Here is a 15,393-nt window from a genome sequence, read left to right as displayed (position 1 = left end):
CCAGACTGTCCCATCCTAGCATTTGCAGATGTGCTTCACCGTCCAAATAATCTCATGTGTGAATTCCTAAAGCTCAAAGTGATCTTTTTTTAAGATTGTGTGAGGAAAGGTGATGAAGACTTGTCTGATATTCAAAGCAGCAAACAGGAATTCTGATACCTGTATTTCCTGTTGTCAGTGTGAAATAAATCACTGAATTTCAGTGCTTCTATTCTCTACCGATTAAATGAGGATTTCTTCAATCTTTTCCCTGTTTATTTAAGCTGCTCTGTCTCTTACCGTGTGTTTGTACAACGCTTGACCTAGTGAAGTCACTTCTCAACACTGTCGTCTTGTAGGTATTGCTCATAATCCAGACAGCTGCCCGGGTTATTGGTGCCAGGCTGCACAGACTTGCTCAGAGCAGGATTAGACGAGTGCAATGCCTCAGAGACCTGCTGAAGAATGGGTGCAGTTCCACCAGCAGTGACATTAGGGCAGCAGAGGAAGGGCAGAGGCCAGTTCAACTGAGAAGTAAAGCTTTTATATTATAACACAATATAAGCTAAAATTGATCCCTCGCCCACACAGCAGTGCTGTTCAGCCTTGACACTCCATCAAAGCTGTAGCTATGGGTATGTCTGCATCAGGTCCATAAAAATTCCTCTCCAGATTGGGAGCAACTGCTCTGGGGATTATAAGTATGAAGCAAAGAGAAGGCTCTGCTGTGTTTACAAAGAAATAGCAAAATCCTCAGGTGTTTCTTTACTTCAGCTTGGAAAGTGAGAACATTTGCTTTTAAAAGGGATGGCATCTTGTCTGATCTCCCATGTCCTGAAATTTTTCTGCTGCTGTTATTAAAGACAGGAGGCCTCTCTGCAGTACAGCTCATTTTGTTTCTGGCAAGTGTTGTTTCGTGGTTGACTTAAGGACTGTGGCTGTTGATAAGGTACTAGATCTTTCTTTTATTATTACTGAATTATATTGGGTAACAGACACCCACTGACATGGCTTCAATCCAGAGACTGAGCATAAGGGGTCCTGTCCACAGTCATGGGTATGAACTAAGAGAAACAAAAAGTACTCACTGATTACAGATAGAGGGATGAAGATTACCAAATTTCTTGTTTATTTTGAGGCTTTGGTTTCACATTTAAATGCTGTCTCCATTCTTCAACAAATATCTGCTGGCTGCTGCTGTTGGTTTCACACAATTTCATCACTGTCCCAGTGAAAACTTGGAGTTAGGGCCTCTGTGGTGACTGCTAATGGCTATTGTTTTATCTCAACTCTGACTTATCACAGGTCTGAAAAATACAGAAACACATATATGCTTTATGTGCCAGACTGCTGTGCCTTCAATCAATCCTCAGCAAGGACTCAAAGATGAATGATTTATAGGGAGTACAGCGGTGCTAACCTAAAAATCCCTGTATCTGCAGTTGTGCTGAGATGAAAGACTGTACAGATGCTGGTGTCCCTAAGCAGAAGGGCAGGGCTCTTTAAGTGACCCTCAGCAGGCAGGATCTCTCAGATTTAGTAAAAGGCTTTCACAGAATGACCTATGGCTTCAGAGGCATTCCATCAGTAAACCAGGAGGAAGGGATATAACCATTTGTCATCTTTAAAGCTTTCTCATGCTTCCTTTGAAGATTCAGTTTGGGGTTGCATCTACTCATGTGCTGAACGTATCACATATTTATCATATCACTTGCAATCTGAAATACAAAATTTTCAAAGCATGCAGACTTCCTTAAATAGATTCTTTCTGTTTACGATATGTCCATGCTTATTTTTATCTTACATAAGGAGGTATTATTTGTTTTATTTTTCTTTTCCAGCAGTAGAAAGGCTTTGAATGGAATAATTCAATTAGAAAAAAAAAATGATTATGTTCATAGTATCCTACTGCTGCTTCCGCTCCCTAGAGTCCTGCCCGGACTCTTCCCTAATCTATGATCAGTCCTGGTACAGGTGAAGAGGAAGGCCTTCAAAGATGCGATGAAAACCGTAGAGCTTACCCTTGCAGCACTTCAGCTACTGGCTCTTGCAGTATTGCCTCCATTCACTGGGGTTCAGTAACACAATTAAAATCTCAGCTAAATAATCTGTTCCTCCACAAGTCTGTTTATTTGCCTTCCTTACTTTGTTTAAAGCCTGCTAAGTAGTGTGGTGTGGCCATGAGAGCCAGAGAAGAGGAAACCTATATTCTGATAAAATGCTGTGATATCAACAAAAGGCTTAAAAAAGCATTTCAAAATTAATATTTTGGCAGAGTTTTATGTGAGTTTACAATTTTAGTGGCAGAAGCTGTGCCAAATTCTCTGAAAGGCTTCTCTTTTTCAGTTTTATGGAATTGGAATGTATGATGTGGTTTGTTTGAATCATATTGCCTGGGAGAGGAAAGCAAAAACAATTTTGTAGGGACAGGTTTTATAAGGCCTTCAAAGTGAGTTTACTGTTGCTTCCCTCCAAGAATTGAAACCTAGGAGTGTGAAAGAAAGCTTTCTGCCTAGCACCCCCATGATTAGCTTTCAAATCAGTTTTCAAGTGACTTAGCTTTTAACGTTTAGCAAACAGTAGGCCTAATCTTGCAATCACTAAAGTCATTTTGAGATTTACTGTTAACTTAAAAAGAAGACATGGTGAGCTGATAAGATTTAAAAAATCTAGACTACAGCTGAGCAAGGAGATGAAATTACTCCTCCCCACCCACACAATGTTTGTCTTCCCCGAAACCTTATTCTTTCATCCTCCTCTCCTTGGTTTGTTTCTTCTTCCCTTTTTCATCTAATCATAAATACAAACCTGGGACCTCCCTAGGATAAGGGTTGGTTTCTCTTTTGCTACAATACACTGTAATAGGCTCAGATTTCACACTGAAACTCGTAAGTATTGTAACTGAGAAGAATTACTTTTTTTTTTTCTTGGCTTAAGTTTTAGAAACTGCAATAAATATCCAGTACTTAAGTATAAGATGTCCATCATTTCTCAGTGGAAGAGACTGAAACCTTCATGCCACATTTCAGGCTAGCTGGTGAAACTGTCCATGGCCCTGGAGGAAAGAACTCATTTGAAGGCACTGAAACTCTGTAGTTCTTATCACTGGCAGCCAAAAAACTCTCTTGGGGCTTGAGAAAAATCCAATCTAGAATGCTTAGCTCTCACTCATATTCTGTGGACTGAAGTTTACTTTTCATACCAGAAATCAAAGCAAAGGAGTATTTGCTCTTTCCGTTCCCTCCTGTAAAGCTGATTTTTAACACTCTCTTGCTTCAAAACAGAATTTAATGTATTGGTCAAAATCCAAAAGGGACTGGATGCAGTTGCCACACAGCTGGCAAAGCTGTAGGACCTCCTGTAACAGGGCTTGTATGTATTACACTTGGGAGTGCTGTTGGAATAGGGGCAAATGCAGGTAAGTCTTAGCTCAAAACTCCTAGTGCCTTGGGAGTCTCCAACTGAAATCCACTCAGAACTATGACCTTCTTTGCAAGCAAAGAATTGGGTCATATATAATTTTGAGTGAAAATTTATGTTTTATTTTGCTGGGCCACATTAAGTATTTCACTGTGCACTTCAGATGCTTATTGACTAAAAAGACAGGTTAAAGATCCATCCAGTGACACAGTTTTTGAAAACTCACAAATGCCTCACAACTATAGAGCTAAAATGAAGTGCCTGGGAAAGACTTCTGGTAGGAAGTGAAGCAAGCACTGCAGAGAATGAGAACAGTGGACTGCACAGATGCTCAGTGGGCTTTACCAGACTTCTGTGGTTTAAAAAGACCAAGTTAATTTATTTGTTAAAGCATGCATTTGTTGTTTTTCTTCAAGAACATTGTTAATCTATTAATTACCTCATTAAAGATATTACATTTGAGCTCAGTTATCTGACTAAAATTAATAATAAATTGTTTCTTTCTTTAAAAATTAAAATAAAACCCTTCTCTCTATCTAGGGAGCCAGCAGGTCTCTCTTTCCATTCATCTATAAAACAGATGCTTTCAGAAAGCCAGAGAGTAGTTATACTCCATAGTATTTGTTCTGTATGTGACCAGGAGTTATAAGGAGCACTTGCAAACTCCTATTATTAGGAACACTGATAAATTACCAAACAGTGGTTGGAGAATATCAAACAGATTGTTTGTGGTCTATGTCATTGTCTCAGTGGGGACTTCTCTTAGCTGTTGCCTCTGAGCACCAGGCTCAAGGAGCTGTGACATTATCACTGTATTACGTACACTATTATACACTGAAGCAGAGACTTTAGATTTTTCACAGCTCTCCTGAGAGCTTAGGCATATCTCCCATAAAATTTTACTTCCATACAGTGCAATCTCTGTGAAATCTGTTTCTATTGCTGCTGTGCCTTTTTAGGAGAGATGAGCAACTGAATTTCCTCTCCAAGGCGTGCACTTAACTTGATTTACACGAAAACTTATTACAGATCAACAGCCTGCTCGTTCTCACAGTGAACCCTGTACATTGGGTGGGCATCACCTCTCAGTTGTTGCCAAAATGTGTGGGATGTGTGGGAACACATCCAAGAGCCAGCTGTGCACGCCACACAGGCACAGGCTCCCTGCTCCAGCCAGCCATAGGGACAGGCCAGACCCTGCAAATTAGTGAAGCTTCAGTGCTTTGTCTTTTGTGACTGTCTTAGAAATTCTCTCATGGCAGGTGTCAGCGCACTATACTTGCCATTTAAGTATTTAATTAACCCTATACTTACCCCCACTCTGTGAACGGAGTGCTGTGTGCTTCTTCCTGTCCTGGCACTTCCTTTTGGATATATGTAGCACCTGAAGAACAAAGCATAGCTTTTAAATAAGTAACTGTTGCAAACAGATGGATTGTTAGGAAATAACTGGCTTAAATGAATGTTTCATCCCATAAACACTTAGTCAGAAGCTTCAGTCAGGACTTGTATCTTTTTTTTTTCCACTACAGTAAATCAACTGAGATACAAATTTATCAGAGAAAAACTTTCTTCATTCTGATGTCCAAGGTCTGTTTGTTTTTTCCTATCTATTACAATTCCAGCAAACATCAGCACCCTTATACATGCGAAAGAGTTATATAATATTTATAAATTTCTTTAGAAAAGAAAAAACATTTAATTGCAGTTTTTTCTTTCCTTCATTGTTGCTCTGTGCTAGCAATATGTCAAACAGCAGTAGTTATACTAACATTTCCATTATTATTCTGGAGCTGGGAAAATACCTTCATATATTAAATCTGCTTATGCAGGGGCAAAATATAACATGCTGCTCTTGTATTTGTAATTTTGTAGTACTTTTAATCTGCTTGCAAACTGCTCCCATTGTAAGAAAGGGATATATTTAAAAGCTCTGCAACCCTTTTCAAAGGGAGCAATGTGAGAAGATGGCAGCTGATACTGAAATCTCAGCTTGATAGAATTTTAAACTGTTTAGAATTACTCTGCCGTACAAAAAAACCCCCACCTCTAAAGTGCCCGTGGCTTTTCTGGGGGAAAAAATACTGGGGGAAAATAAAGATCTTGGAAGCCATTCTCTAACTGACAAGATTTTCAAACAGTAGCATTAAGTAGTACTGCATTCTCAGCAAGAGTGAGATTGACTCAAGTCAGTAGTTCCAGAGGAAAAAAAAAAAAAAAAAAGCAATAAAAATAAAAGTGCTGTCACAAACCTGGGGCAGGAGGTGGGGAACCTGTTGCTGAGGTGAATATAAGTCTTTGACCAGTATACAACCATTGAAGAAAACATGCAAGCCAAGGCTAGGTCGTATGTAGTATCACACATTGAACACTGGAATTGCTCACAGTGCAGAAGTCTTACCTCATATACTGAAGGATTAAAGTACGACATATTTTATCCATTTATTAAATAAACATATTTGATGGGGTTCTTTTAGCACCAGCTGCTTAGTGAAGTGGGGGTGAAAACCAGGGGTTCCTGTAACAAAAATGCTTCTTTCTACTCTTTAAAACTGCCCCATAACAAGTCCTATGACCAGATTTGGATTTTGTGACTATAAACTTTGAATCATATGAAAAGTGGATCTATGTTTAACCTTTATTAATTACACTCTGCTATTAAATGAACAATCAGTGTGGCTGAGAGTTTTGTGATTCAAGTCCTTAACACAAAGATGCTGTCAGGGACGACCCTTCTGCTGTCCCACCCTGTCACAGGAAGAAGCTGCATTACTTGCACAACCACATGTACACAAAGTGGTCAGACTGTTCCCCGTGTTCTGCAGACATGGAGTGACCACCACTACAGCCATCCCATCAGAGGATGAAACAACCGAAATTCACAGAGCTTGTAAAGTGGAGGTTACAATTTCAGTTACCCTGAGCCAGCACTTGCACAGGGTGACTAAGAACATTAATGAGCTACTACAGTTTTCCTTTCAGCTAACACACCTGAACAGAATTGAAGATGCAACGAAGTCTGACTGTCAGTATCAAAGAAGAGGCTTTTTGTTTGTTTGTTAGCCTGCTATGTGGCATTATGTTTATTTATGAAAATGAAAGCAGCAAAACACAGATGTTAGACTTCATGTAAAGGTATGTAGGAAATGAGAGTAAGTTTAATTAACTGGTCTAATCAGAGTGGTAACTTAAATCGTAACACACAGTGACTCCATCTCCCTACTGCTCTAAGCTTTGTTATTTATTGTGAGGAAATAAATTATATTTTCTACCACCAACTACTTTTTAATAATCAAAGCAAAGTAATTCATGCAGCACGTAAGTTATAAAAGAATTCAGCAGATGTAGCAAAGATGATAAAAGGCTTCTTTGTGCAAAACATTTTGTACATCAATTTAGAGATAATTTTTAAGAGCAAAACCTCATGTGTTGAAATTTGTCAGCTATTTCGTTCTTACTGTTCATATTCAAGGGGGTTCTCAAAATTCATGGTGAAACTGCTGTAATATTTTATATACCATATAACAAAGCATTTCAGAACCATATGACAATTCAAAGCAGTACTTTTTTAGCTCTAATTTGAGATTTAGGGTATAGTTGAAGAGAAGTAACTTCAATTTTTGAATGTACAACTGAGAGAGAATTGGTTACTGTAATAATAAACATTATTGCTATTACACAAACATTAACACATATTGCCCCAGCCTAGGTCTGCTATGTCATTGTACTGAAATGCAACTGATTTTCATATATATTGAGAAATCTGCTCGATTTCCACATGGAGCAGCAATAATTGGTGGTGAGAGGTTGCTAACACATCTCTCTCATGAAGATGGGGCGTTGGGATCCCATTGCTATATGTCAGCTACCAGTAGCCGGCAGTGCACAGTCCTTGCAATAATTCCATTCTTCTTATGACTTCATTCCTTTGTGTCTGACAACTAATTCAGCTCTCTGACTCAGCAGGTTCCTTCCTATCCCTCCTTCAGCATTTGTTCACATTTTCTTCTGTCTTTTACTGTTCTATAGTTCTGGCCGGCCATATCCCTCTGCATCTGCACTATGCAGCCTCAGGATCATTTGTCTGATGTTTCATTTTTCATTTGATTTGCATCAGATTTGCTACACACAACACATGGTGCTATTATAAAACAACTCTAAGGTGATTAGCTATTGCCCTGGATAATAAATGTTATTAGCCTGTTCTTCAGAATTATGATACTTAATGAAAATATAAGGAATATTGTGCTTATCCGGCCATGGACATTCAAGCCCACTATCTTTGCTTTGGAAGGAATTTCTCATCTGCTGCATCACTAGATGTGGCTGTATAACAACAGTCATATCTACTTGAGTGGAATTTAACTTTAAAATGACCAGTACAAGTGAAGGCTCTGATTTAATGTCCTGCTACAGTGAACCTCTCATGAACTGCTAGCTTTTAATTTCCATGAATTTTTATTTCCAGATGAAAGACAATCTATTGTGAAGAATACACGCAGCCTTGCAAGTAGATGTTTGATGATCCTTTGCATTTTTGTTACCTGGGTACTGTGAGACAGCTCCTGCAGTGAAGGAGGTGATATGTATTAAAAGGTAATCTAAGTCTATGCTGAGTAATAATATTAAAATTTCCAAGAATCTTATCTTTCCACTGTATGCCAATTCTTTCTTGGCAACACTTCAACCAATTTCAAGGTCCATATCCCTAATAAGGACTTATCTAAGTTTCACAAAGGCATTGGAAGCCTGGCCCTCTCAAACTTGCCCTGAAACAAAATTACCCCTGGACCATTAAGGAATTAAAAAAAACCGAAACAAAACAAAAACCAAACTACTTTACCATAGTGAAAAAGCTGCATGTTATGCAGGTACTACTTCTTTTTCTTGAAACACAAAGATTTGTCCCAGGCCCTCTTCTGTGCGGAAAATACTTGCAGCATATATGTATGAAACCTGTGTAGAAAATAATATATTATGATTTACACTGGCAAACTGGTATCCAGGAAAGGGGAGAAGGTTTTTAGCCCAGAGAATCTGAAGTTGCAGTTGTTTTCATGAGCTAAGGAATGCTGAGCCAGAAAGAGCTCAGATCTGTAGACACTAGATTGGAAATGAGAAAAGTATCAGAATGCGAAATTACCCCAACACAGAAGTTAGGCACCTCCTTATTTTGCACTAAAAATTCTGCACATGGCTTGAGCCGTTTTCCATTGTTTCCTCTTACATGCATCTTGCAGTTATTTTCAGCTGTCATCTAAGAACAGCCCACTCCCCCCCATTTAGCTACACACTTGAAAAGAAAGTAAGTACACTTCTTTCTGTACACCTCCATTCAGGGCTTCTACAGGATAATCAAAGCCTTGCTTTAACCTTACCTTCAATTATCAGAGGTTGAATGTGTCAACTCTACTACACTCCCACTAATTTAGATACCATTACTCCATAATACCTGCCCAGTCTGCACGTTTGACTTCTAAAGTAGCATGGAAGTGTATGGGAGGAGCTGATCCACTTGGATTGTTATTTAATAGCTGTTTTGCAGAAGTGCCTACAGGCATTAATTAAGATCAAGGTGCAATGAAGACTTGCAGTAAAAAATAGTCTCAGCCCCAGAGAGATCATAAGTCACTTCATAGCAAGTTACAACAGGTAAATGTGATAAATTAACTGTACAGAGTGTCCAAGCATTGTCTGGAGAGCATGGATTATTTACATGTATATATTTACAAATACAGGTATGCTCATGTTGTTGAAGATGTTAATTTCTGTCTTAAAATGACCTCCCTGATGTCATAAAACTCTTTTTCCAAAGAAACGCGTAATCTATGAGATTCCTTCTCCACCTACTGTGCTGGATATGCTACACCTCAAAAAAAAACACCAGCTCTGTATCCCTCTCTTTTCAACACAGTATTATGTACTGACTGCTTTTCAGCAGAACAAGAGATTAAAAACAAGCCTTATGCATTTTATGTTTAAAAACAAAATACCTTCAGGGAGGGTAGGAGCTAGCCAATATCCATCCTCATGGAATTAATTGTAAAATGTATTACTAGGAAGCTGCGTTAAAGTTTGAACGGATCTTGGTAACAATCAGACATGAAGGTTTAGAAGACTGTAATATCTAATTGGCTTATTTCTCCATTTAAAACAGGGGATAGTTAATTTTGTAGGTGGAGATAAAGGTCAATTTGATTTATTTCAGCTTGTCAAGCTTTATGAATAAATCTATTATCTGCAGTAATATTCCTTAACAAGGTATTTCTAGCTGGTTTCCTCCAATTTTAAATTACTGAAAACCATCCATGAAATAATTAAGGCCCACTTTTACTGTCATTATAAATGTTTTTCTATTACACTGTATGCTGTGCAGTTCTTTATGTTATGCAAAAGTAGTGTAAAATACTGCCAAATCAGAAAGGTACCAGTTGGCCTCAGCGGTAGTAACTTACCCCTCCTTTCCATAGATGTAAAATCACCTTCCTATACAAACAGGCCACTTCCTCCAAAGAGAATCAGCTGCAAGATCAGGATGTAAATAACTAACAAAGATAAAAGCAGTGAAATATTAATCTCAGATGTAAGCAAATTAGAATTTTGCTATTTTTAGTAGGACTAGAATGGGTATCTTACTTTAATAATAGGAAACATTGCCTACAGCACACGGTAGAATTTTTGTTGCTATTATATGTCCCGTTATTATTAAATTACATCTCTTTTGTACAAAATTCTCTGTGATTTAAAATATGGAGTACAATACTTTAAAAGGAAAAAAAAGTAAATATGATTGTCTGAATATTCTTATAATTTAACACTTTTCATCAGCCACATCAAGAAATCTTAAAGTCCTCTAGAAAAAAAGGTAAGACTAATATTGAAAATGCTGCTTCATCTCTTTTACTGAAACCCAGCTGGTCGAAGATTTAGGTGGTTGTCCAGAGAAGCTGTGGATGCCCCATCCCTGGAAGTGTTCAAGGCCAGGTTGGATGGAGCTTTGAGCCACCTGGTCTAATGAAATGTCTCCCTGCCCATTGCAGTGGGGTTGGAACTAGATGATCTTTAAAGTCTCTTCCAGCACAAACTATTCTATGGCTCTATGATTGCGATACCGAGTAGAGAAACACACACTTGGACTGGTAGACTAGAGCAGCACAATAGCTTTAGCTAACAGTTAAACATATGCTTTTATCATAAACATTGGTTTATTAAATTTTTATCTAAGGGTTATAGATGAAGTGTACTTTTGTAATATGCTCTGCTCTGATCCTTCTGTGTGCTATTTTACACTGAGCCAGGGTACATCTGACACATGCAAAAGTAACCATCTGCATTGCCACAGCTGTGCAAACGGCAGTGGCAAAGGTGGGAAGCGAAAAGAGCAGTGGGAAGAATAGAACCACGGTGAGACAGCAAGAAGAGTGGAGATAAAATACTCCTCCAGGCCTCCTCTAACACCTGTATGCTCTGGAAACAGTAAATGTAGTAAATGTGTTATCAGGCACTCGTAATTAGTTCTGGGAAACACTTTACTGCTCAAATCAGTCTGAGATATGAAAATGCAGAATTACTTAACATATTCCCTGTGCTGTGGGAAACCTTTCTTGTAACTAAGCCAGGTATTACTGCATGTTCACTCAGACCCGAGCACTACTGCCATCCCTGTGCGCCAGGCGTCCATCAGGACGGTGTCATCCACTACGTTACACCCGGCCCCTCCCGGTCTGTGTCTTCGGTTTCGCGGGGACAGGCCAAAGGCACATACAACACGTACGATGCCAGCACAGAGCCGGGCCTGGGGCACTTTTATTTAAGTAGCACCTGCGAGGCCGCCCGTGCTGAGGGCGCTGTCGGAGCCCTCAGCGGCGCCGTCCGGCGCGCCCACAGAGCCGCTCCCGCCCCGGCCGGGTCGCGCGCCCCCGGCAGCGGCGCAGGCGCGCGAGGAGGCACCGCCCGGCGGCCGCCCGGGCCGGCAGGGGGCGCGCTAGAGTGACACCAGCCGCGCCCAATGAGCGCACGCGCTCCCGGAGAAGGGGCGGGGCACCGCAGAGCCAACGCCAGGGCGGCGAGGGGCGAGATGGAGTGACAGCACCCAGACCCAATCAGCGCACGCTCTCCCGGGAAGGGGCGGGGCACCGCAGAGCCAGCCCCGGCGCGTCCCAGGGCGGCCGCGGGCGCGATGGAGTGACAGCACTCGCGCCCAATGAGCGCGCGCTCTCCCGGAGAAGGGGCGAGGCGCTGGTCCGCCGGAGGGGCGGTGCCGCCCGCCGCGGGGCGGGAGGAGCTGCCGTGGGCGGAGGGCGCGGCCGCGCTGGCTTTCCCCGGGCACCCCGCGTGAGGCAGGGGCTCCGCCTCACGGGGGGCAGAGGAGGAGCGGGGGCCGTTCAAGGCAGGGCGTGGGCGAGGCTCGGCCCGAAGCACTCGGCTGCGGACGGTACGCCTCGGGTTCTCCATGAGTGGCCGGCGCCACCGGCCAATGGGCGAGGCGGAGCGCGCCTTGCTCCCCGCCCCCCGCGCGCGGTGGGGCCAATGGGAGGCCGCGGGGAGGGGCGCGCGGGGCTAGGCGCGCGCTGGGAGGCGCCCCCACCACTAGATGCAGAGGAGAGGCGTGCGGGCGGCGGCGGTGGGAGCGGCAGTGACAGTAGCGGCGGGCTCGGGAGCGGCAGCAGCGGGAGCGGCAGTGGCAGTGGCGGCGGGATCGGGAGCGGCAGCAGTGGGCATGGGGTCGCGGGCAGCGCGCGCCTCCCCGCGCTGAGGGACCAGCGGTAGGCGCGGGGCGCGGCGAGGGGTGGCGGGCGCGCAGGTGCCGGGCGAGCCGCAGTGCCGGGAGCGGCCGCAGCCGCCGGGCCGGGCGGGGCGGGGGACTCGTGGCGTTCCGCGTCGCGCTGCCCGCGGCCGCCCCCGCAGTCGGGGCGGCGGCGCCGTGGCCGGCGCGTTGCGGCCGCGCAGCCCCGGTGCTGGCGGAGCGGGATCTTACGTCGTTTGTGTCGTTGGCAGGATCGGAGCGCAGCCGCGGGAGCCGCCTCTGCTCGTGGCAGCCTGCTGTCACCTTCCCTTCTGGCAATGGGGAATGGACTCTCGGACCAGACGCCGATCCTCTCCAGCCTGCCTTCCTTCCAGAGCTTTCACATCGTCATCCTAGGGCTGGACTGCGCTGGGAAGACGACGGTGCTCTACAGACTGCAGTTCAATGAGTTCGTCAACACTGTCCCCACTAAAGGATTTAATACGGAGAAAATCAAAGTGACGCTGGGCAACTCGAAGACGGTCACTTTCCACTTCTGGGATGTGGGCGGCCAGGAGAAGCTGAGGCCGCTGTGGAAGTCGTACACAAGGTGCACCGATGGCATCGTGTTTGTGGTGGACTCCGTCGACGTTGAGAGGATGGAGGAGGCCAAAACAGAACTTCATAAGATTACTAGGATATCTGAGAATCAAGGAGTGCCTGTCCTTATCATTGCTAACAAGCAGGACCTGAGGAACTCTCTCTCCCTTTCTGAAATCGAGAAAATGTTAGCAATGAGTGAGCTGAGTTCTTCAACACCCTGGCATTTGCAGCCTACCTGTGCAATCATTGGAGATGGACTTAAAGAGGGACTGGAGAAACTACATGATATGATAATTAAGCGAAGGAAAATGTTGAGGCAGCAGAAAAAGAAAAGATGAGTTCTTTTTTGACCCATCTATTTTAAAGTAGTTATATGGTCAAAATTTGACGCAAGACAGCTTCCAAACCCAGGCCTGCCTGTTTGGATGCCGTTAAGCTTAATTATGTTAAACAATCAGTTGCACAACCTTGCTGTGTGGAGGAAGGCTGTGCAGTTGTGGAACTTTTTTTTTTTTTTTTTTTTTTAAACTAGTCTCTTCTGAGTTTTTTGGCTCTGTATTATTTCAGATGCCCTAATAGATGATGTAATGCTATCAGGAAATGGATGGGTGGGTATATGTGACATGGATGTCTAAATAGCCAAATAAAATGAGGGTTTTCTGCTTAGTGTTGTACTCATATGTTTGAGGATGCCCTCTGCAAGCAATTTGCGTTGGAGGTGTTCTGTGTTTTTAAACTTCTACTGCTCGTAAGTGGAGTGCTTAGGTGAACATTATACAGCTTTAAAAACATGGATGAAGCTAGTAACCCGTAATTTCGTTGAGGCTGGTTTTTTACCTTGTTTGAGGATTTCTATGAAAGCTTGGCTACATGTGTAGGGTTTTTTTAATTTGGCACATTTTGAAATTGAATCATGTTCAGTTCATATACTTGAAACTTTAAGTGCTGTGGATTCTTCAACTGGTAAAAGAAAGACTTTGACAAGTAAAAACTCTAAACAACACGATGGAGCATGAAAAAGTGGTTTCCCAACATATAGCATGTTTTTTGGTATGTAAGGTTTTTATTTTTTAGAAGTAGCCATTCATCATTATACAGTGCTAATCAGGTTTAAACTGTTACTCAAAATTAGTAATTAATTTCTGAATGGTGAGTATTATGTCCTCCTAGTATCAAAAGTCAATGAATTTCAGTAAAAGAGCTATAAAGAACAACTATGGCTGCTGTGGTTCTAACCAGTGCAGCATTCTTTGCCCTATTGGTGACTTTCCTGGCAATATAACATACTTATAATGAAGTAAAGATGGAGTTAAAATTAGCAGAGCACATCTTGTATCTCCCCAAAATACCCCATTTTATTAAAGTGGTATTGCTATGTCACTTTCAACGTATGCTTTTTTTGTTGTGACTCTTACAGTATTTTGTGGTTAGGAATGTAATAATGCTTTATACACTCAAACATTAGACACTACCGGGTGCGGGGGTGGGGGGGAGGGAAAGGGGGAAGAAGATTTTCAAGATGGGCCTGTGTTCTGCTTTAATTACGCTTTAAGCTGTTCTTGTTTACAGAGTGTGCAAACAGTGTTAACTGGGCAGGATAGTGCTTGACAGAAAAGGGAGGGTAGTTTTTCTTACTGGTACAGAGCTTCAAGTGACTTTCTAGATACTTGGTTAGCAATTAAAAGGGCTAAAGCAGAGCCTGGATTTTTAAAACTAACTTTAGTGGTGCTGTAGAAATTAATCAGAATGTTAGATTATCTTTAAACTTTTGTTGGAAATACCAGATTAAAAAAAAAGTAAAAAATAGAAAAATCAATTTCCTCCTCTCAACCGGCAAAGAAATACATTTTTCTTACCTGCTGCCATGTATCAGGAGGATGACAGCTACAAACCTGAATGTCAATCGATGTAATTTAGCTATGTTTAAAAAAAAAAAAAAATCAAACTTTTTAACCAGCAGCTGTTTGACCAGGAGGTAACCAAAAATGCACTTTAGTGTCTTCAATAACTGAAAGTGACAGCTGTTTGTTTTTTTTAATGACATCTTGGTCCTTTTTGAATAAACTGAAGTAGCTTCCAGTGGAGCTTTTGTATGTTGGTTATATATGTACCTGCACTGGTGACATTGTAAGTCACTTACTCAAGTAATGTCTATATTTATAGAAATGTGGATGACTTCTTAAACCTCAATAAACAATTCAAACAAGCCTGCAGAGAGGCGTCTGACTTCTTGTACTGCAGTGGTACATTCTTACCAACCTCTGTGCACATAGTTCTACTGTTATTTGAATCAGTATTTCTGTCGAATAACCAAAGTCTTAAAATGTGGTGAGGCTTATAAATGTCATGGTGTTAGAAGTTGGAGGTATCTCACTGAAAACCTTAGATCAATGGTACGTCTCTATATTCACGGAAGAAGTACCAGCTGTAGTGACTCTTTTCCAAAGTGATGGCTCTTGCATAATTTGAAAAATCTTGTATATAGCTGAACCTATTTTGTGTTATGTGCAACACTTAATAGGCAATGTTGGGTATATATCACCTGTACTCTCAGGTGGTACATGGTTTAGTGTCTTTAGGTTCGTGTGTCTGAAGCTGTCTGAGGGATTCATCTGCAGTTAAGCCTTGGGTGAATCTTCTGGGATGTTACAGCAATGAGTAGAATG

At 42.1% G+C, this 15,393-nt stretch overlaps 1 protein-coding gene across 3 annotated transcripts; it reads left to right on the top strand.

The window, feature by feature from the left end:
• Window positions 1-11,751: 11,751 nt before the first annotated feature.
• ARL4A (ADP ribosylation factor like GTPase 4A) lies at window positions 11,752-14,940 on the top strand. 3 transcript variants are annotated; one of them, XM_032110910.1, is made up of 3 exons: window positions 12,058-12,076; window positions 12,111-12,164; window positions 12,397-14,940. In XM_032110910.1, the coding sequence occupies exon 3, from the start codon at window positions 12,463-12,465 to the stop codon at window positions 13,063-13,065; it is 603 nt and encodes a 200-aa protein (XP_031966801.1). In that variant the 5' UTR covers window positions 12,058-12,076; window positions 12,111-12,164; window positions 12,397-12,462; the 3' UTR covers window positions 13,066-14,940. The 3 variants fall into 3 exon arrangements, with proteins under 3 accessions (XP_031966789.1, XP_031966779.1, XP_031966801.1); XM_032110898.1 differs by lacking the exons at window positions 12,058-12,076; window positions 12,111-12,164 and adding an exon at window positions 11,752-11,833; XM_032110888.1 differs by having other exon boundaries at window positions 12,004-12,164.
• The last annotated feature ends 453 nt before the right edge of the window (window positions 14,941-15,393 follow it).

Source organism: Corvus moneduloides, chromosome 1 (genome assembly GCF_009650955.1).
Source record: "Corvus moneduloides isolate bCorMon1 chromosome 1, bCorMon1.pri, whole genome shotgun sequence".
Classification (NCBI taxonomy): domain Eukaryota; kingdom Metazoa; phylum Chordata; class Aves; order Passeriformes; family Corvidae; genus Corvus; species Corvus moneduloides.
Note: the sequence above shows the minus strand (reverse complement) of the source record. Positions and strands in the feature narration are given on the sequence as shown.

Bases quoted from the DNA above. Each gene is read 5' to 3' on its own strand.
- ARL4A (XM_032110898.1), top strand. From the start codon at position 12,463: ATGGGGAATGGACTCTCGGACCAGACGCCGATCCTCTCCAGCCTGCCT.